This window comes from Falco rusticolus, chromosome 4 (genome assembly GCF_015220075.1).
Source record: "Falco rusticolus isolate bFalRus1 chromosome 4, bFalRus1.pri, whole genome shotgun sequence".
In the NCBI taxonomy this organism is placed as follows: Eukaryota; Metazoa; Chordata; class Aves; order Falconiformes; family Falconidae; genus Falco; species Falco rusticolus.
Genome location: NC_051190.1, coordinates 52,445,560 through 52,468,814, shown reverse-complemented (window position 1 = coordinate 52,468,814; position 23,255 = coordinate 52,445,560). Strand labels below are relative to the sequence as shown.

General features: G+C 47.6%; 1 protein-coding gene across 2 annotated transcripts in view; it reads right to left on the bottom strand.

The window, feature by feature from the left end:
• The window catches only part of ALS2CL (ALS2 C-terminal like), a 49,715-nt gene extending 30,296 nt beyond the window's left edge, over positions 1-19,419 (bottom strand). Inside the window, exon 1 of one of the 2 annotated variants that reach the window (XM_037384736.1) lies at positions 19,321-19,419. In XM_037384736.1, the coding sequence (XP_037240633.1) occupies positions 19,321-19,323 (3 nt within the window). In that variant the 5' untranslated portion in view covers positions 19,324-19,419. Of the gene's footprint in view, positions 1-9,995; positions 10,074-19,320 lie in introns of those variants that run through there. The other variant, XM_037384737.1, reaches the window with a different exon arrangement.
• Positions 19,420-23,255: the final 3,836 nt, after the last annotated feature.

Below are 23,255 nucleotides of genomic sequence, written 5' to 3'. Positions count from 1 at the left end.
CAGCCTCACCTCCCTAAAGAAACGTATCAGAGGAAACGGGTGCAGCCAGCTAACAGCATGTCATAAGAGACTGAGCTGGAAGAAGGCCAGGTGGTGAAGATACGATGGGCAGAGTCAGCCAATCTTACTAATGGAGATAAAAATACAAAACTAAGGTTCTTTTAACTTTGTGAAGCAAAACGGCAAACTCAAGGGACTGGATATGGTCTGTCCACGTGTATCCTTAGCCTGGCTGTAGGGCACGCTCAAAGCCTACGCTCATGATAGTAAGCAGACAAGGATGTGGCGTCATGCTGTGAAAATTTACATTGTTAAAGTGGTGGCAGAGGTGCTGGCATGGTTTTGATGTGTGCCAACTAGCGCCTCTCCCAGACAATCCTCGAATGTTATCCAGGGACCATTTGAAACAGGTAGCTTGCACATAGTCGTGCTATTTTGGGAGGTAAGGAGAAATTAGCTACGTATAGATTATACAATAGCCACTTGGCTATGAGGCTAGACCAAATTTATTTACTAATAGAGATAGCTAGAGTCTTTGTGTTGCTTCCAGGAAGAGCTGAACTGGGGCTATCTGTGGGTGGCATACTCTAACATCCTGAACTTCTACCCTGATTGCAACAAACAATAGGCGAGAGGCATTCTCCTTGTTGTTGAGGTGTCGGGAAGTTAACACGTAGAAGCCAAACCTTACTTTATACTTCATGGGAAGAAATACCTTGAGCATCTCAGCATGGACTCCAAAAAGGTCACCCAGGTGGGGTGACAGAGTTAGGTGGGAACACCTCATTTTTAAGCTTCACACATGGGTGGATTCCTTGCTAAGGACCACACTCTGCTTCAAAACTCACTTTCCAGGTCATCCTGGAGCCTGGGCTGGAACGGTGTCATAGAGCAAGGGACACTGCAGTTTGAATGGTTAGCTGGCCTGGTATTAAGTGGTTGTTCCGATCCAGACACAAGTGACTGCAGAGATGAATGAGAATGTTTTTTCCTTAGTAACCACCACCTCTTAAACGTCATTTGTCTGAGAAAATTGGAAGCATTAAAAAATTCATAATCTTGTTAGTTTGCCTTGTTTCGTATATCAAGGTCTGAATGACCATAAGGCTATGGGGTTTTTTGCAGGAACACTGGCAATTCATCCCAGAGGAAAGCTCTAGGCATGCGAACAGGTCAAAAAACTGGGATACAAATTCTTCCTGGCCCCTCCCAGTGAAGGCAACCGAGCCAAGAAAAAAGCAAAACAAAACAGCAGCCAGCCAGCTCTTACCCCAGAGCACCCAGAGGACGGGACAGATCTAAAAGTTTAATTTTTGCTACCACCTAATCCCCTGTCTTGTAGACACAAAGATAAAGTTGGTTCTCACAGCTCCTAGAGAGCACTCAAGCTTGTTAGAAATATCTAAGCATAAGTAGCTTGCTTAATCAGGGAGTGAGATCAGGCTGGATGTGTGAAAGCATTTCATTTTCAAATGTTTCAGCAGACCAGCAGGTAGTCAGTGGGGTTGTGCCAGGCTTGCTCAGTAACAGTCTGGTAGATTTAATTTATTTATATTTTTTAAGCCCGACTGTTTTGTCTGATTTGGGGGCTAAGAGGGAAGACAATTCCATCATTGTAGATGTCTCTGATATGAGAGGGTGTCTCCACCTGGTCCTTACTTAATTCTGCAAGAAAATGTTCTGTCCTTTGTAAAACAAAACCCATGGGTGGTAGACTCAGAAAGTCTTCCCCAAAGTCTTCTCTTATCAAAAAAAAGAGAGAAGCAACCCATTCATTACATACAGATGGCTTAATTTAAACTAAATGACTCAAACCAAGGGTGCAGATACCTACAGCTTTGCTCCACAGGACCACAACAGTCCATGAGCAGAGGCAGGAGGCTGAGGAGCTTCCTCAGGGCTGAAAAGCACATGTGCAACACCACAGGAACATCACTGTCCCAGCCTAAGTGTTAGTTGGTTACTTCTGTAATGGTCAGCTGGAAGAAGAACCATGTATGTCCAAGGTGGACCTACTGATCTGGATGTAGCATCGCCCCTTCCAACCACCATCTGGTCCCACATGCTGCCTCCTGCCCATCTGCAATCCTGGTTTTTTGAGGGTCTATTACTCATGAAGACATGAGCTCAGACCTTATGGGCATGACCCAAAGCATTCCCGCAGTGCAGTACGTGGGTTGAGAAACCGTTGCAGTAGCAACACCGTACAGACACCCAAGCTAACTCTGCAAAAAACAGAAGTGTTTGGATACTCTTTTCCATTATGACATGACCAAGACTTAACACAGTGTTTTGATTTGGGTTTGGTGTTGTTTGGTGTTTTTTTTTTTCTTTTTAGCAATGACATTCTCGCCCTTCCTGGGAAAATCTGTATTTTCTACTTCTAGCCTGAACATGACAGTCAGACATGGTTTGCCGAATGGGTGAGCATCACCAGTCTGATTTCAAAACAGCCCTTCTGGCACCACAAAAAGGCCCAAGTTGCCCCATCATATCACATCACATCACATCACAATCACATCAATCACATCACATCACATCACATCACCCATTAAGGTAAACATGAGTTTCAGTCACCATTTCCAGGCTTTCCCCATCTGTTCTGCAAGAACAGCATTTGCACACTTATTCTAGCCCAGTCAGGCAAAGAAGGTTTGAAATCTGTCACCTACTGAACAAAATCAACACTGGCTCAGCCACAGAGGGCAAAGGAAACAAATCAGGACCATCCAAGGGCACACGGAGGTCACGTCATACATTCACATGTGTGAAAACTGAATGCAAACTGTAGTGCCGCTGGGTGACGGGACCATTGAGCAGAAACCCGGGGCTGTCACATGCTGTCTTCCCCTGTCTTGGACACAGCTTTCACATGACTTGGTGGTTTTGTAATTCTGTGTTTGCTCCATGAAGGGCAAGGCAGGCTTGAGCCTGTTCACAAGGTTGTAGTCTGCTCTTCGTGCATGGCTTTGCTGCTGTGGAGTCAAGACCTTTGAAGATGGTGCACTCCTGATGGCCAGAATTGAAGAGATGCAGCTCCAAGGAAGAGTCCACTAGCTGCACACAGCGGGACAGCATCTGGTTTTACATGCAAAATCAGAAAGTCCATGGCCTTTGAGGATGGCCACGTCCACTGGCAAAACAAAACAGCCACCAGCCTGCTTCATGCTCCCATGAGAACAAGATCTCCCTAGGAAAACATTTTCCAAAGTATGAGACACGTGTTTATTCTCCTTAAATGAAAGCCGTACAGTACAGGTCCGTAAGTACAGAAGGCACACATAACAGTATTCATGTAGAAACAGGAAAAAGACCTTGAGAAACAACTTCTGTAGGAGTCACCGGATCTCTGTGGCTCATCAAGTTCCTGGCCTGTCTGCTGAGCATGGCAATGAGGGCAGAAATAGGGTGACGCAGCAGCTATACCAAACTGGGTGGTTGCTGGGCATCCGATAGATGGGAGCAGCCTGGGTCCTCTAGAGGAACATTCATCCTAATAGGGTCTGTACAAAGCTGCTAAATGCACATTTCAGGAAGAAAATGCATGTCTGGAGGAGCTGCAACAGGTTGTTATACCCAGTTTCAGGAAATTGCTGGCAGTGTGGGTGGAACAGATAAGAAATCAAGCAAAGAAACATGTTGGTGGAACACTGAGCCTCATTGCCTGCCTTGCATAGAGCCCCATTCTACTTCGGAGTCTGTAGCTCTGAGCCAACTGTTCCACCAGAAGAACATCTGGGAAGCCCCATACATTTCACATGTGACACGAAGTTTCTCATGGAAACACATCTAGTCAATCTTACCAGCTCCTGTTCATTAAGGAACAAACTGGACATCTACAGAAGGACTACTCATTTTCCAGCTTCCTCTTGTGAATCCCCCTCTGTGCTGAAGCTAAGGTCATCAGTCAACAACAACACTTCTCAAATGGGAGAAACTTGTTATGAACCATGCCAGATTTAGGGCATTTTAATGCTAAACCAGGTGGGATGTAAATACCACAACCATGTCTGCTGTAACCCCTCCCCTGCTTAAACTCTTCTCTTTCCCTGCATCAGCCATCCTAAAGGGCACTGCAGCCCTTCCAATCTCACCCATCCTTGCAGTTCATAAGCTTTCTGCTACCGACTGCCTCAGTAATGGGGCCAGTCCATCATTTTGTCACATACAGTCCTCAAACAGGCCAGGCCTTGCCTTCCCTGCCCTGCCCTTTGAGATGCCATCAAGTTATTGCTGCCACGCAGCTGAAAAGGCACCTTCCTACTACAGCCCGTGTCAAGTGGGTACATTGTCTTCACAGAGGCAGGGATAAAGGTGCTTTAACTCAAGCTCTCGTACAGACGTAATAAAAGCATTCCAAAGTGAAGCCAAGAGGTACTACAGATACTTCTCTGCCAGGGTAAACCTGAAACTTTTCTTCAGATACTGCTTTTCACTGTCGAGGTCACTTTCTCTCCTGCTGGTAATGGAGTTGCTCCTAACTACAGCATCTAAAATCATCTAAGAATACAATAAAGAGCGTGGGCACCTACACTTGGACTGGTAAATGCCCCTCTACTTTGCAGCAGGATGTAGCCTAAAACATTTTAAATTTAAAACTCTTTTCTTGCCAGGTTGTCTTCCAGATGCCCACTGCTCCTGCCTTGCACTGTGTCTTTCCCCAAGCAGTTTGTATAGTATAGCTCTATTTTTTATATTTAATATTTTTATATACATATTTATATTTATATTTATATAAAGTGTATATTTAAGTATTTTTATATATTTTTATATATTTCTATTTTTTATAGAGCTATTTGTATAGCTCTAAAGGATGCATGTTAAAGGCCAGAATAATATACAGCTCTGCACAAAACCTGCCAGTGGGGAGCTTCTCCCTTGGAAATTAGCAGATAAACTTATTAAAAGTTTACTGTTAGACAGTCAATGCAGGCCAGCAATTCGCAGCGTGTAACGTAACAGAAAAATCCTGTGACCTTAAACCAGAATGAACACAAACCTAACTATCAGTTTTCTCCCCTTAGTAAGCTCGACATCTGTATAATCATGATTAATATGATCAAAAATAGGTATTTGTGGGGTTTTTTTTTGGGGGGGGGGGTGTGGGGGGATGGATTAGCATTAAAAGTTGGTCTTAAGCAGGGCAAGGGGAGAGGAAAGATTTGTTTGAGCTTGCACTACGGACCCTAGCTTTCACCAGATTACTTTTTAACCTGGGTCCGTTCCCCAGCATAGTTTAATGTACCATCACACACGTACCCATGAGCAGGGTGAGACCTCCTCACTCAATCCGTGGTGTCAGCTCAGAGTTTGCAGACTCAGGAGCTCCTTAAGGCCATGAGGACAATCTCTGGTGGCCAATGCTGAGATGTTTGTTCCTTTCTGTCCCAACCTTTTCTGCTTTTCTCTAGGGGCTACGTATCCTCATGCATCCTAATTGTGTTTCTAATTGACATCCCTCCTCACGTGTCACGGTCCAGCTGAGTCTGCATTCAGGCTGGCACAAAGACCATTCTGTCACGTGGAAAAACAATTCCAGACTTTGTTTAACCAGCACCAACACACTGGAGCAAATTCTCCTGTTCCGACTCTGCTCTTGCCAAGCCTCAGATGGTCATGACTCGGGATAAATTAGCGTTCAACTTACTGGAGCCACCTCATGAGCAGACAGAAACACACAATGTGTCAGTTGAGAGGTAATTGGGGATAAACAGGGTAGAAAGACAATGAAACCCCAAGTCGCAAGACAGCCCTTAGCAGCATAAAAAGGAAGATGAGAAGAATGGAGGTAGCAGTTACTCGGATTAGACTTTAACAAGGGGTACAGAGAGTGTGCCAGTGCCAGCCACGTGACGAAATTAGGCAGGGTCTGGTGCAACATTTTCTTTACCAGGAGAAATTGCTGTGCAGGACAGGAACAAAAGTAGGTAGGCACAATTTAAAAAACACAAGAAAATCAACAGACCCATCAAGTTTCCCACCCTAAACACAAGACCCTCAAGCTTTCCATCAGTCTGGGTTCACGCACAGACCAAGGCCACACAGCAAACACTTGGGGCACAGCACAGCCGCCCCTACCTCCAGCAGTGGGGCCAACTCAGGACAAGCAGCAGGACATTTAACCTCACTACATCTAATTAAGCCATGGAAGTCTCTGCCACAAGAGCCTGTCGTTGCTATGAGACTCCTATACATGTGTTCAAAGGCAGCTGGGTGAGTTCATGGAGGAAAAATGAATTAAAAGCTAATAAAAACAAAGGCATCAACTCTAGCTCAGGAACTCCCTGAGGAGGCAAGAAGCACATATGGAGGAAGTATTACTACAGCCCTTTTGTGCTGTTCTTCTTCAAGCACATTCTTCTGCATTATGGGAGCTGAGACAGCCTGCCTTGGTATTGCTGATTTTATGTGTCACTCATCAAATTGTTTGTCGGTCACCTGCCTGGCAGGACCTCCAGTAGTGAACGAAAACACAGTGCAAGGCTGTCAAAATGTAGACCACGTTAATACCTCAGCAACTTTAGAGTAGCAGTGTGTGGCCAGGAGCTTGTGAAGGGTCAAACAAGCATTCAGTACTCTTCAGAAAGCACTGAAGCTGCCTAATTGATTTTTCAGCCCTAGAAGAACTCCTCCCCCCGCCTCCCAGACTTTTGTCTTTCTCCACCTTTAACATGGAAAAACACAAAACTATTGTGGGGGGTGGGGTGGTTTTCTCTTTTTTTTTTTGTGAAAACAGGAAATGCAAAAGCTTTACACAAACCTTATCTGACCCAGATTTTTTTCTTTCCTTCCCAAACCCAAATTGGAAGCTCATGTCCTTTCCTTAGGAAGTTCACTCTTGAGCCCAATAAAAACAACCATAAACCTCTAGATGAATTCAAAAGGACAAGATCCACCTGCTCCCTCTGGGTATCTGAAGACTGAACTACCCACCCCAGACACCTTTTGTAACCAAAAAGAAGCACATGAGAGGCTCAATTTAATCTAGCCTTTACTTGTTGACAACTAAGGCTAGAGAAGATCACTCTCACCACAATTAAGGATAACATTCAGCCTTTGTAAACAGCAAGGCAAGTACAATAAGGCTGATGGGTGAGATGATGTTTACTTGCTATTTAATCCCCCATGGCCTTGTAGCTCCCCATTATCATTAGTGTTATCACTTACAAGGAGCTTATGCATGCAGAAACATAACTATTTTGACCCTGCAACTCATATATGCAACACAAAATGACTTGGGGTTACTGGATGAAAGTCCAAGTCAAAGCTGAAACAATGACAGGCAGCAAAGGAAAGGAGATTATGAGAAGAGGACTCAATAATTCTGCACTGGAGTGGAAATACAGGAAAGACAGATGATAACAGCTAGGGACAATTTTGTTGCGCAGCTCTGGTAGCACTTTTAGGAGCAGAAGCTCCTCTCCCTTGACCTCATACTCCTACCATGTCTACTCTGCTTTTCTGTTACAAATGGGATATCAGCATGGCCTCAAAAAGCAAGAAAAATGACAGAGTGATAGACATCTGGGCTTTAGAACACATGTTGCCATCTACATCAAAGTAGTTTTGAGACAAACCCTGAGTATCACAGTCTAACTGCAGCCTGGAAACCAACCCAGAGGCACAAACACAATCAGAGGAGTGTCCCTCAGGAGATGGGAGAGCTGGCAGCAGGACTACTTCACAGATGAGGTGGAGTTCAACGTACAGTAACGTCATCTCCCCAAACCATCCTCTCCAGTCAACACCTCCAAAACTTGAGTAGGACCAGAGGGTATTTCACTTCCTTCGTGCTAAAAGACCGAAAATCGTCATGTGACGATCACCACTTTTGAGATGGCTACCTCCACTACATAGTCGCAAGGGAGGCTCTGGATCCATCCTCTACCTGTCCTGATTTTTGGCATCACCTCTTGCCTCTCCTCCCACCTCACCCAGAGGTTTGCTTATGCTAGAGGCAATGTCCAAAAGGTAATGACATGTCACTACAAAACTCCACTTACAAAACCTCCCAGATCTGCCCTACCAAGTGACCCATGCAAGGCCTAGGCACTTCACAGCATCCCAGATACCTGCCAGAAGCAGGGCAGGGCTGAGATCTGTACAAAGGAACAGGAATGGAGACAAGGAGAAGTAAAAAAAAAAAAAAGGGGGGGGGGGGGGGGCAGGGAACCCAAACAAACAAACCCAAACCTGCTTGGATTACTTTCATCCCTGCCCCAAGCCTTTCTCTCCTTTCTGTTTGGGTCCCTTAAACTCATTCATGTCCAGGAACATTAACAGCCCTGAATGAAGAGCTGCCAAATTTTCCACCTTTCCATTCTAGTGCCCAAGGTCTTTACCAAGGGCTGAGTGTAGTCAGAAGCTTCTAGTGTTTCATCAAACCCTTCAGGTGCTCTTGGAGGACAAATTACAAGCCACTGAAGGCAGGACAGCCCTGCAAAGCATCACCAGTGCTTCCTAACCTCTGATCATCACTGCGAGACACCACAGTTCACTGAGGTGCTTTGAGTGCCAAAACCCAGTCTTTTGATGACCTGAAGAGCTGGTCAGAAGTTCTGTCAAAACTGTTTCACAAGAAAATTCCTGTTTGTTGAGCCCAAAGTACTTTGGATGTACCTTTTCAATTCAACAGGAATGTAAACAATACCAACCAGGTCATCCAGTGGTCCAGCCAGTCTGGCAGTAAGAATAAGAGCTGTTATTTAGAGAACAAACATAAGCTTGGCCACTTTCTGAGGTTTCATTCCTCTTGTATTCACCAACAACCAACTGTTGTGTTAGGGATCTCAGAAGATGTAACCCTACTCCTAGCATCTGCCTACGGACCTGTTGTCCCTGAATTTATCTTATCCCTCTGGAACTTGTTATTATTGTTTGCCTCCAACATGAATTACTAAATTGAAGGCTGGGCCTTGAAGCATAATTCTGCTTCGCTTCCTTGCAGATCCTCAGTAATCTTGTCTTGGAGCTTGTTGGGAATTCAAGTCATTTCAGCAGCAGCAATGAGACTACTAAGTCCATGGAGCAGCTGCAAGGTCTAGGAAGATGCTTCCATGCCATAGGAAACTTTCACAGAGAGACACAGCTTTAGTTCAGGTCCAAATTAAACTAAGCTTAAGTTTAAAAACAAGCCCTCCTGTGAACTGCAGCTCCTCCTCTTCTGGCTCTAAACACCTAGTTTGCTACTTTTAAAAAAATCTTAAGTGTGCTTCTGTTCCCCTATAACTGGGCCTTTGACCCAAGACTTTTCACTTAACACCTGAGACACCTGCAAGCTTTTGACGGCTTCCCTCCCTTGCAGAAACCCAGGCGAGCTTATCAGCCACTCTTGCCTCGGCTAATTAGTTGGGTATTGGTTTCTTTACTCCACCAGGCAAGCTGTGCAACCCCAGCATGAATGCATGGTTTCCAGCCTTACTTCATCAGGCTTGTATTGCCAGGTGAGGCTGCCTGCTTGCCTGGCACGGGTGGAAAATGCCTCCCTCAAAACAGGAGCAAGCTCCAAGACACACGGGATCAGGCAGCTGCCGGCAGGAGAGGGACCACACATGCACACGCTTCTCCAGCATCCCTTTTTAGAAAACACAAGGTGAGAGCAAGCAGAGGATTTCATGCCTCAAATCCAGGAATTAAATACCTTAAAGACAACGTACCTTCTTTATGCAAAGCCAATATGTTGATTAGATAAAGCACAGGGGTTCTCACACGTGCATTTTACCCACCAGGAAAATGCACTCCACACCTTTTGTCACTTGCACAGGTAAAAATTCTACCTGTTTTCTCCCAAGCTCTCCCAAACTTTACCCAGCTTCAGGACTTTTACTCAACTCAACGGATCTCAACGGTCCGTTCAGCCTGCTAAGGCTGATCTTACACCCCTCCTCTGGTACATGGCTAGCCATAAACCTGAGCCTCAGGATTAATGGGAAAACAACCAACCCAAGCACACCGGTCACGAAACCCCAAAGTAACCAGCGTGCAGAGGAACGTACCTTGCATGAGGCAGCCAATTAAAATTCCCCCGTGGTAAATGCTACGGCAGCAGCTCCTCTGAGCTTCCGAGTGAGTCCTGAAATACTCAGTGCTCCCAGAGCCGCCGCTCTCCCCTCCCACCTCTCCCTCCCACGCCTGGCCGCCTCGTTTGCTGAAACACAGATCTGGGCCTGTTCATTAGATGAGACACCCACAGAGCCCAGAGACACAGTTACGAAACCCATGCAAATAGGGTTTCTATAGCAATTGCTTGTTATTTGCCTTTTTTAAAAGGACAAGAAATGTTGCGATCTGTGCTCTTGCCGCTCATGCGTTGGGGAAGCTTAAAATACAGGAAACTGAACGGGAAAAGGACAGGGTGTGTTTTTCTTTGCACAGTGGCGTGTGTTTCTCAGCTCTAATCCCTTTTCACCTACAGCCCATTCCCACAGAGCTCTGCCAAATGAAGCTCCTTTGCTCTTTCTCCTTGTTCTGCCAGTCTCTCCCCTTGTGTGACTTCTGCACTTGCTTAGCCCACAGGCAGAAACCCTGGGAAATGGGACATTTCCTGCTATTCAGAGCCTGCTGCAGAGCCTGTGACAGCCTGCACGTGATGCATGCCAAGTCTGTCCTCTGCTGCACCTCAGCCAGCAGTAACTATTTCCCCTCCTTCAAAAAAACACACCAAAAAAATCCCCCAAAAAACACCCCAAAGTCCATCTATCAGGAGGACCCAGAGTCCTCCACAGCACACCTACTGGAGCTCCTAAAGCACGAAAGCATTTTCCGGTTGATCCCAAATTACAGCAAATCCCCGCAAGCGTTTTGTCAGAGCAGCAGCCACCACCATGCACTCACTGTCCCCCTCACAAGAAGCCGATACCCCACCTGACGGGAGCCCCAGCCCTCCTGTGGTGCTCCCAAGCGTGCTGCAGAGCACTAACAAAGCCCCACTCTTTCCCAGACGCTCCCACTCGGCAGCTTGCCTCTTCCACAGCTATACACTTTCAAGGACTTTTACAAACTACTGGAACTTACTGTGGGCTGAGGGATCAGGACAAGTCAGTTTCTATAGCAAGGATGCTCAGGGTGTAACAGGAGACAAGGGATGCCTCAATCACCTTTTGTTCGGAGAGGTTCACCTACTGTTGTTGACTTCCTTCCCATTTTCCTGGACTCCAGGCATCTTTTCAGACAGGGCTGTACCCATAACTCACTGTCTACCTCAACACAGTGGTTTACACCACACCAGCAGGCAGAGCAGCAAGCCTCAGAGCAGCAATCCCCATACACTGCAGGGAACAATACTGGGGAAGGATGGAGCCGGGAAATGGAAGGGATGAGTGAGCAATGAGCTCACTGCCAGCCTCCTACCTGCTTTGCAAGTTGCAGAGAGAAAAGAGCTGGTGATCAGGACTTTGGCACAATTACAGACCTTTTTCTTCCAGTCTAAAATCTGGAATGAAATTGGATTTTCCATGCCCTGAGGAGGAAGTGCTCACCCACAAAGGTCTAGATGGCAGACAGGCACCTCAAGTCCTTTCAAAGTCTTGGCATAGGTGCTTGAGCCCAGAGGACTTTCCAGCCTCCAGACCCTATGCAGATGGAGATTGCTGTCTGGCAGACCTTATGGTAGTGCTACCCTCTGGAACGGGGAGAGGGTTTCAGAGATCCCAAAGCTGAACATCTCCCTGTTGAGTGCAGAGGTTTGGGGAACTCCAACTCCCCTGTGGCATTCACCAAAGGCCCAGGAGCTGTGCTCCATGCTGGGGGAGATGGACACTGGACAGCCCACCTTACCTCTAAAGTCTTCTTGTTCAAACCACTGAGTGCATTTGGGTCTGGGCCTCAAGCTCAGCTTTGTAGCTTATTTCTGTACAGTTTTGGCCAAGTGGCTTGTTGTGCATGCCTTGGTTCGTGTTTTTCCCCCGTTGTTCTTTTTAACTCCAGTCTGGCAAAGCTGTGTTGAAACTGTGCTGACACAGAGGAATGTCACAGTTTGGCTTGGGACACCTCTTTTACTTTCGTTTGTGTTTCCTCAGCAGAATTCTGCTTTCAGTCACTCGGCTAGTTTTCCTGAAATGCTCAGAATGTGCAGAAAGGCCATGTTTGGTCTGAGGTGTTCAGGCTGCTCCTCAGCCTTAACCCAAATGAATAGCAGCAGAAGCCCCAAGTCCTGAGGTCTGCACCTCTGCGACATCCCTCCTGTATGTGGACAAGGCATTATCTGTGCAAGCCAGTTCTCACTACACTCCCATTCATTTGCTGTTTCTCCTCTTCTCCCCAGCCCTAATCACACTTACTCCTTTGGATGCTTCGGACAGCAAACCAGACAGCTGGGATTTTGCTTTATCTTCCTCTGAACAGCTTCACATTCCTGCCCCCTTACACACTGTCCTCAACAGAGATAAGACCTCCAGCTTCCAGACAGGAGATTTCCCACCCTCATCTAACCCCTCCCCATTGCACGGGCAACTCAGCTGATTGTGCAGCAGCTACCAGACTGCCACAGGTTACAGCATGAATACTCATTACTTGGTCTTGAAACACTGAGTGAAAAATGATGATTTGCTGCTACTTGAGCAACCACCTAGCCATACTAGAGGTAGGACCACTCTGACTCCTCTGCACCCATGGCGGGAACCTCCAACACACTGTGGACATCTTTACATCCAGCCTTTAAAACCAGATTCAGTCTGAGTTGGCTATGGAGGGTGAGACACAGCATGGTCCATCACCTATATAGTATAGACAGTATTTCTGAAGATAAAGACCGATTTAGGGTAAGTGTCAATAGTGCTCTGCTTTCCAGAACATTTCTGCAGTGGATGAGGACACAGATGTTTCAAGACCATCTAAGGCTGTGCATGAGACATGCATCTCATCCTGTAAATGTAATACTGCAGTTGCTTCCCCTTCCTGCTTTGATTCAGGGGGGAAAGGGTGAAAAGAACCCCGTACCCAAAGACATATTTTGCAAATAGATAAGCTTTAGTGCTGATCAACCTGAAGACAAAAAGTCGTGAAACCTGAGAGACTTCCAATTGTAAAAAAGAAACAACAACAAAAAAAGTCAGGGACACATTGATAGATGCAGCCTTTGTTTTTGTAAAAAAAGTCTACACCTGGAGTTTTGTCAGATCGTATTTTCTTCTACTAACAGTTTTTATTAATTAAACACAGCGGTTTTGTACAGAGAAGATTTCTAGATTTATAAATATTTCTGTCAGCTCTAGGTTGCTCTCCCATTATCTAACCAGATGGTTATTATTAAACAATTATTAATAAAAAAAATTATTAAATCATCGGTGGCTATCTGCAGCCACAGATCTTAAATATAGAGCACGCAATATCATTTCTAGCCAGGCTCTTAAGGGATGCTACCAGCACTCATTTGTCTACGGGCAGCAATATCAGGTGGTTCAAGCTTTATATTTTGCTCCCCTGCTTGACCTCAGTTTTAAAATCTTTGCTTCCCGTGCTTGCACGTGTCACTCTGGGGAACATGATTCAAAGCAAGGCTTAACAGCATCACCAGAAACATCTACTATGGGGATCTGGGAAAGGCAGTTGCAGTGCAGTGGCACCAATGAGCATACTGTCTCCAAGACGTCTGTCCTTCAATAGATGGCACAGCAAGATGGGAATTCAACCACTTATGGCAAGCATTTACCCCTCTAGAAAATACCAAACTAGATTTGATCAAGAAAACTCTAAGAGAAGGAGCTCACCTTGCCTCTCCTGGTTAGGGTTTTTAGTCATCAGAACAGAGCCTTCTACAAATCTCACTCCAATATGTACCTTGTGAGAAAATGTTGCCTTTCGTAGAATCATAGAATGGTTTGGGTTGGAAGGGATCTTTAAAGATCATCTAGTCCAACCCTCTCACCATGGGCAGGGACATCTTTTCCTAGCCCAGATTGCTCAAAGACCTGTCCAACCTGGCCTTGAACACTGCCAGGGATGAAGAATCCACAACTTCTATGGGCAACCTGTTCTAGCATCTCACCACCCTCATAATGTCCTCCAAATACAGCTTCCCTGAAACAAGTGGCCATTTCCATCAAGAACGTTTTGTTTTAGTTTGGGTTTGGGTTTGTTAACCAAAGCCTATTTATAGTCCAGGTTCCTCTGCTGAAACTAGGTCCCAGACAAATTCTTGAGTTCTGGGACCAGTGATGCTGAGTCGGCTCTCTTGGCCCGCACATCTCTCTATCGCCAGGGCAATACCGCCCCATGTTTCGAGAACCAACCAGTCTGGAAATAGCTGCCTTATTACTCAGTTACAAGAATACCCTTGATGCTACTGGCTCCAGTACAGGGTTACTGAAGCATGCCCCAGAGCAGCAGCAAACAGCCTGCAGCCCCCCATTCCCACAGCATCGCCCAGCGAAACCCCAGCTCCTGCTTATCCCTAGGTAGAGGCTGTTTGAAGATGTGAGATTTTTTTTCCCCCCCAACAAATGATAGTTCCTCTCAGCACAAACCCCACTATCATATAGCTTTCTTTTCCTTCCAAAAAGCTATTTAAAAGAAAAAAAACACCAGCAACTTCATTTACCCTTTGAGACATCCCAAGAGTTTCAGCTGCACATCGGTGTCAGGTAAAAGAGGACTGAGCTGGGAGATGGAGGAGGCAATGCAAGTCCAAGATGGCACCAGGTCCATAATCCTAGCTAGCACCAACTTGATACTTCTGCTGCCTTATTACAGGAATGCCACGGGGCTGCCTGAGGCTTTGGCAAGGAATAGGGCAGTCGTAGCAGCTGGGATCTCACTGGATCTGTTATGGTTTAGCCAGCTAAGGGTCTGACACAGCACCCACCCCAGACAGGAGCAACAAGCTGAAGTTCTGAGATTCACTCACCCAGAGGAGTCACAGAGGTGGATGTCTGATCCAAGCACATACACCCTAACTCGTGTGCCTTGCAAGCCCAGAAGCATGGTATTTGTGCATGCCATTGGGAAACTATGCATGGAAACAGCAGCTAAGTGTGCAATTATTTGTATCTCATGCAAAAGAAGTTTCACAATCTTCTTGATAATCAGACTTGTCCCGGTTCTTTTCACTGAGGCAACACAAGCCTTTTCCCTAAAGACTAAGAGAGGCATGCAAGGCAGGAGCGATTAGAAAACAAAGAACAAGAAACTGGCATCAGCAATAGGCACAGACGTGTTCTCTATATCTGAGCTACCATTCAGCACTAAACCAGTACAGGAATCAAACGCATCTAGAAATTCTTCATACTCGTGTTAAGATGCACAGAAGAATTCAGGTAACAGGCACTGCAAGAAATGTGTCTGCATCTGTATTCCTGTCCCCGAGAGATGGAGGTGGCACTCAGACAAGACAAGGGACAGATCGCAGCATGGGACTGGCCAGGAACAGGACAGGTACAGAACAAGGAGAGAAGGCATGGAAAAGATATCGATACATGCTCAACACCTTTCCTCACCACACTGGTTTCCTTATGTAGGAAAGCCCCGTCCAAAGTTAAGAGATGGACTCTGCCCACAATCTTCGGTCTCAGCATCTCCTAGACAGGCTGCTCAAACCCAACCCAGGTGTCACAGCATTAAACCCACACAGGCTCTCAGCTGGAAGAGTCAAGAATTAATCCCTGGAAGATATCTTTATTGATGATCTGGATGAAGGGGTCACACCTCAGTGTGTGCAGGCACCACCGAGCTGGGGGGAGCACTGACCTGCCGGGGGGCAGGGGTCTCTGCAGGGGGTCTGGGCGGGCAGGCGGGCCGAGGGGCCGAGCCCAGCTGTGTGGGGGTCACCCCGGCCCTGTGCTGGACCCTGCCCGGGGGTCACACCAGCCCCAGGAGCTGCGGGCTGGGGGCAGGGGGCTGGGCACTGCCCGGTGGGGAAGGGGCTGGGGGGCAGCAGCTGGGCACGAGCCCCCCCATGCCCAGGTGGCCAAGGGGGCCAGCAGCGCCCTGGCTGGTGTCAGACACGGCGTGGCCAGCAGGGCCGGGGCAGTGCCCGTCCCCCTGCGCTGGGCACTGGGGGGGCCGCCCCTCGGATGCTGGGCTCAGTTTGGGCCCCTCAGCACCAGCCAGACCCTGAGGGGCTGGAGCATGTCCAGAGCCAGGCAGGGGGCTGGGGAAGGGGCTGGGGCACCAGCCTTGCGGGGGCTCAGGGGGGAGCTGGGGGTTCAGCCTGGAGAGAAGGGGGCTCAGGGGGGACCTTCTCGCTCCCTGCAGCTGCCTGACAGGGGGGTGCAGCGAGGGGGGGTCGTCTCTGCTCCCAGGAACAAGTGACAGGACAAGGGGAAACGGCCTCACCTTGCCCCAGGGCAGGTTTAGATTGGGGGTTGGGGAACATCTTCCCTGAAAGGCTGGTCAGGCACTGGGTCAGGCTGCCCATGGAGGTGGTGGGGTCACCGTCCCTGGGGGTGTTTAAAAGATGTGTAGATGTGGCACTTCAGGACATGGTTTAGTGATGGACTTGGCAATTCTGGGTTAATGGTTGGATGTGGTGATCTTAAAGGTCTAAATGATCTAAAAACTCCCAAACAATTCTATGACTTCATAGTGCACAGTCTAGAGATTTCAGCCTTAGTTGAGCAGGCAGATGACCTAAATACCATTTCCCCAGCTGTTCACATGACCTTTGGCAAGCCCACTCCATCTGTGCTCTCCCTTGTCAGACAACAGCTGGTCCTGGTACTGTCTCTGGTGACATGTCCATGCAGCACCTGCTCTACAGCAGATACACATCTTAGCACCAGCACTGCCAGAGGTCCAGCAGCAGCAGGGACTTGCGACAGCTTGAAGTTGTGGAAGTTGTAGAAGTGCAATGTCATCCCAAGGCATTGGCAAGACCCTGGACAGACAGTAGCTGATGGCCTTTACCAGGCAGCACGTGGTTCTCTTAAGAGTAAGAAGGAGCTGGAAAGGGGCAAAACCAAACAGGACCACACTGGCTACAGGCATAAAGGACAAAACATTGGTCCTGATCCAAGGACCAAAAACTACCCAAGAGTAACATGTCTCCTTGTGCCTGTTAGTCAAGCTGTACCAGTTCCTTAGCCTGTTGGACAAACTCCAGCTGTGATGAGGTGGTGCTGAAACTGTGCATCATGAGCTGCACCAACTGGTCCCATCCTACCCCTGTCCTGCACAGCACAGAAGATTAGGCTGCCAAGGCAGGAGAACTAGATGGTCATGGTGGGGGTGGTCACCATTTCAAGATGTGTTCCCCTCTGTGTGACCTATGGTGCTTGCTTCTGCCCTGAGGGCAGAGGGGCGAGTCAGGACACCCATCCATCTGGCCATAGCTGCCATACAAAGGCCAGGGTGCTACATTGTGCTCAGAACTTTGGGAAGCCCAGACGGTTTAGAGACAGACATTTTGGGAAGATACCAAGGACCTCTGCAATCACGCACCAAGCCCCACATCCTATCCAAAGACACAAGCTGACTTGGGACACCATACCACGTGGCATTACACGACCAATGTGCTTACTGCTTAGCAAAGCAATTCTAATTCTCACTCCACAGAACAAACCAGAGAGGAATACCAGTCCTTAGAGCAGCTACCTTCCACAGTGACAGTCAGCCAGTCCAAGAAAGCCACTGGGACTCTACTTGAGAATTACTTTTCTGTAACAACAAATGCAGAAACAAGGAAGCCTTTTCTAAATAAACCCATAATGCCCACTTAGAAGAATGAAACATGACTCATGATTCCAAACTATTTATTGCTCTGTGGTAGCTTGTCTAACCGGAGGAAAACTGCCTTTGGCAGTCAGTCCCAATTCCATAGGAGCTGCTGTACGTGCAGGAAGCCAGAAGCAGGAAAGCAAACAAAAGGAAATCCCCTTTCCTATGTTAGCACCTAGCTTCTGTCTTTCAGCTTAGAACAGCTTCTTCCTCTGTGCAAAGTTATCCAAAACCATGAGCCTTTCAGTGCTTAGTTGCACAGATAAATTTCCAGAAGACTGTAATAGTAAGAAAACCATCATATTGCTCTTTCACTGTAGCAGAATGATTACAACCCTTCCAGCTCTGAAAACAACATGGAAATTTGTCTGAGGTAGAGCAAAGAAGCAGTACCAGTGAGATAACCCACTAGGTAACTGTATCAATCTTTTGGGATGCAGAGTGACTTTTACCAGGGCTTTTCCAAATGTTCCATGTGTGGTGGCACAACCCCAGCTGCAATGCTGGAGCCTTCTTCCCACTCCTTGGCAAGCTATGTCAGATGCATCCAGCCAGCGGATCAAAGCACTCCGATGGCCAGAGGCATCTGGCACATGGAGATATGAAAGAGGAGCAAGGGTGCCAAGATATCTAGGTGAGAGACTCACTGGAGGATGGAGAGCAGAAATCAACTAGATTTTCTTTCTTAATGCATGAGACATTTCTTGTGGCTGATACCAGTCCCCCTCCATCACCCAGATGGGTTTTATAGGTACCTCCTAAGAAAGGCATGATTTTATTCGAGAGGGATGAGAAAAGCTCTCCTCAAACATAAGCAGTGTGGAAGAAGATTATGAGGGCCAGCTAGCACATGAACAACTCCTAAGAGCAAAGTAAGTCTTGGTCCAGTGTTCCCCCAAATCCCTCTTTCCCAAATCTCAAATCCCCCGCTGAGATAGCAGCATAGAACAGACAATCCATCAGCAACCCACCTTTGCTGTGAAAGCGATGACAAGTGACTATAGCACTGTCCCTAGAGGTAAATTAGGAGATGACCTTTCTGCAGCCACATGAGATTGGTGGCCCTTTCTTCACCTTTGAGCCACCTTCCACAGGGAAACACACTGGCCGTATCCAACCTCTCCCTTCAGCGGCTAAATGAGGACAGCAAGGTCCTGTCCCACTGGGCTGGAAGCCACCTGCAACCGCAAGGCATGTCGGCTTCATAATGAGTCCAACCGCCCGGAGACATGGTGCCCGAGAAACAAAGGCACCTTGTCCCATAGCATTGCGGTGAATTGCACCATTATATCCCGCTCCCGCGGCACACGCCCTGTTAGCACCGGGAGGGATTTTGTGAATATTTGCCTCAATGCAAGTAGGAAATTAGCAACATTCCTGTTTTATGGAGGCAGCGATGGCAGCACTTTGCTGAATACCCAGCCTCCCCAAACTGTCTTGCATCTTAAATGCAAGATTTAACCCTACAAAATACGCAAGCAATAAACTTTGGAGAGCGATACTGTCACACGCAGAACATCACCCATTTCCATAGCTGTAACCCCCTGCTCTGCATCATGGCGCAGAGCAAAATCTTTTGCAACAGGACCACAATCTCCCACAAGACCACTTCCACAGCTTAGTAGCATCTCCTGGCAGCCGAACGCCACCTAAGCAAAAAGTCCATCTTACCATGGGTTGAGCTGTCAGCCAGGATATGTCGCCATGTGAATGGAAAGAGGAGCCGGTGATGAAAGCTGCCTGCTCTAACTTTTCAGCTGCTTTATTTACTCACTTTAAGGGGAGAAAAAAAATTAAAAAAAAAAAGAAATCCAGGAAGTAATGTTCCTCTCCCAAGGTGCACTGCAAAACATTCTTGGTAGACATGGAAACCCCTGGCAGGCTGCCATCGCTTGGCCAGTCTCCACATTAAATTTCAGTGAGCAACTCAACACTTGAATGGCTTTTAGAGAATTTAAAGGGAAACAGCAGCCGCAGACGGGTGATGTGGCTGCTGCTCCATGCAGGCAAGCACCAGGGGTGTTGCTGAGTTTGCCTTCCGCTCTGCGGGAACACTTGTCAAGCTTCTGTGGTGTGCGGGGCAGGCAAGTCATGGCAGAGCCAACTGAAAACAAAAACAGCCTCCACACTTCTCTTACAAAGGAGGTTTCCTAGGCACGGTCTGCAGGGACAGAGGGCAAGCCTCAAATACCTGAATGGGAGCTGCAAAACTGAAGGGAGAAACTGCACCCTGCTCTGGGGATTAAACTGCAGCCAGAGAAGATCTCCCTCCCTTCTCCTGGCTTCTCCTCTCTCCTGGCTCCCAGTTCTCCTTCCCTGCCCCAAGTGATGAGGAACTGGGAGCCTGGTCTCCCTGGAAATCTTCAAACACCTGTAAGAGCAGGCAGGCACAGGGGCTTGGGACCTTGATGCTCTGTGGGAAGAGTGAGGAGAGCAGAGAAAGCCTGGAAGAGATTGCTGGAGGATGTGGGAGCTCTGGGAGTGGCTGGACAGAGATGATTCCACACTTGGGCAGGAAGGGAGACCCTTCATCTTCCTCCAAATCCTATATTTCCACTCATTCAGGAACGTGCATTCTGCATGGCAAAGGGGTATTTCTCTAAACACTGTAAGCCTGCACAGTGCCCATCACCGTGGCTTCTAGGTGCCTGGAAGCACACAGAGGAAGGGAAGCAGCATGTAGTCAGCCAAATGAGTAGTGTAACAGAGCTGTGACGTGCACAAAATTTACCCACCAGCCCAGTCTCGGATTCCCACCAACAGTTCCTGCAAACAGGTTTACAACACATGAGCACAAGCACATGTGGGACACACAGCTTCTGTCTTCAGAGGCTTTCTCATGAAGGATTAGAAATCTCTGTTAAGAAATCTCAGCCACTTGGCAGATACTGATATCAGTAAAGCCAGAACAAAGCAAGGAGACTCACTTCTCTTTTCTCTTCTTACATGCTTGGTGCATTTCTAGAGACCAGACCGAGTCCCCTGCAGCTTTTTGTCCATTTGCCCACCATTCCAAATCCAGGCAGACAGCAAAGAAGCCCCAGGGTGGGGAAGAGGATGAGGTGGGCAAGAGCCACATCCCCTTTCAAGTGGTTTGAACCCTGGGGCTCTTGCTGCCATGCTCAGTTCAAGACTGCAACGTTCTCCCCAACAGCATCACTGCGCTTTTGCGTAGCGGCACGGCCAGCGCCGCAGTGACTGGCGAGGTGGCATGTTTAGCAAGAGCTGCATTTCATTTGTTTCCCAAGAGGATGCAAAAGGCACAAGCTATAAATAGGCAGCTGATGAGTTTAACGGTGCCTGCGGTTTTACTTAGAGACTGGTGGTCATCCACTAACCCGTGAGTACATAACAGCATGTGCAATGTGGGCTATGAGTAACCTCACCTGGTGCGGGGTCAGTGCTGCAGGGCTGTATATGGGAAACGGCAGCTATTTCTCCCTCTCCCTGCAAAGCACACTTCCTCATTCTTGCTAAATTCACAAGTTTTGCAACACTTTTTTCTCTCTCTACAAAATATCCAGCTCCAAGGGTCAGGTCACCAAATTAGAAGTAGATGCTTGCATATAAGGAGTTTGTTTGTCCTCCTTGTCATGAAGGAAAATTAATAAATAAGTAAACAAACAAATCTCCGAAAGCTCATAGGGGTAGAAGACCAACATGAAATCTTATAATTTAAAATCCTAGCAGGGCATTCTACTCTGACTTACTCCAGGTATTTTCAAACTGTCCCAACAAAAAAAGCTGAAATGAAGTTACGAAGTGCTGAAAGTTCTGTAGTCTGCAGAAATCTGTATTTCCCCCCTCTGAAATCCGAAGGACTCACTCTGCTTCAGTGACCCATATATAGAACAAGAAATCTGGAGGTTGGAAAAAACCGATCAGGTTTGTTTGCGCTATTTTTACATAGCTCTTGGCACAAATGTTTCCCAGCAGTGGTTTGATGCCACGGCGGGCCTGGCTCAGCAGCACATGGAGAGGAGAGTGCTCCCCATCAGCCGCAGCAAAGTCGCAATCCATCTTGCTCAGTGCATTAAAACAACCAAATAAACAACCAAATAAACAACCCACACCTCTTGAGAACTCACAAATAAAAGAATGGGAGCAGTGTGGAACCCTCAGTTCATGGGCAAGGCACTAATAATAAACTGCACCCTGGAAAGAGCAGCTCAGAGGCTCAGGTTGCTTACACTGCCTTGGACCTGGGGCACAGCAGGTACATCTCCACAAGCTCGACTTAAGCAGACTAGAACTAACGCTTAGACTTTTTTTTTTTTTTTAAAGGAAGCAGTCCCATAAGCAGCAGGGCTGGCAGCCCAGTTTGCTGTGGATTTATGCCCCATGGTTGCATTCGCTGGTGCTCAGCAAGATAGAGGTGCAAAGCAAAGCTCCCCATGGCTTGGCTGGTCATAGCATCTCTGCCCAGCGTGGATCCTCTGGTGCCCAGTAAGAGTTGTTCAACTACTATCCTTCCTCCTTCCATTGATACAACTGATTTAGTATTTTACCCAGCGGCATACTTTTTAAAAAATGAAACACGCAGAAACTCAGCATCCCCAGCCTTTATCCCTTGGCCAGTTTCAGTCGGATTAAAACAGCAGCAAAATCTTAGAAGTCCAGAGGAGGGATGATAGGGAGGAGGAGAGAGGCAAGCAAAATATCATGCCACAAAGCCCCATTTCCTTAAGAAATCAAGCTGAAAAACATTAACACCAGCTCAGCGAGCCACTGCCTAGGCTCTCAGAGCCCCAGGCTGGATTTTAACCTGGGAAAGGAGGACCAAGCTGCACAACCTCGGAGGCAGATGCATCATTCCCTGCCTCAATGCTGCCACCGTCTGTTGTCTGCTGCTGAGACCTGCTAACACAGCACCCTGCCTTCCCTTTGCACAGCACCCAGTTCTCACACCGATCTCCCATCCTAGTACCCGGGTTTCCCACCCACTCTCCAGTGGATCCCACAGGTAACGGTCCCGTGCCAGCCTGCGGCCAGCACAAGCGCAGCAGGGAACCCAGGGGCTGCTTCCCCCTCCCCAAGCAATGCACACGCTGGCACCCTGCCACCCTCCTCCGATCTCCACCATCTAATCAGTAATGCAAACCTTAAAGCCAGCCTTGCCTATTTGAGCTTGTAAAATATAAATTGCTATGGAGCTGTTTCTCCTGAAACTGTGTTTAGCTCTTTGAAAGTGCTAGAACACAGTAGCAGAAGGGACTAGATCCTCCTGGATGTCATGGCTTGCTTTCTTGCCTAAAATTCCAGGTTTCTTCCAGTAAAGAAACTATGACTGTTGGAGAATATAGTAAACCAGCTTCATCCAGTCACTCTTCTCCTGACCCACTTTTTCACTCTGTGGCCAAAGATTTTCTTTGCTCCCTGGTGGAAGGACAGTCCAGCTTGGAGCCCCACGATCCCCCACACCCCTCAGGCTGTGCTTTCCCTGCCCATTGGATTCAGACCATTTTCCTGACTCCTAGAGCAGAGATGAACCAGAGGCGCTGGCCCCGCAGTTTTACCTTCCGCAGCCTGCTATGCACATGCTCTTCCCCGTTGCCTTTGGAGATCAAATCCGGGTGAGGCTACAGACTGTAGCAACACATCCACAA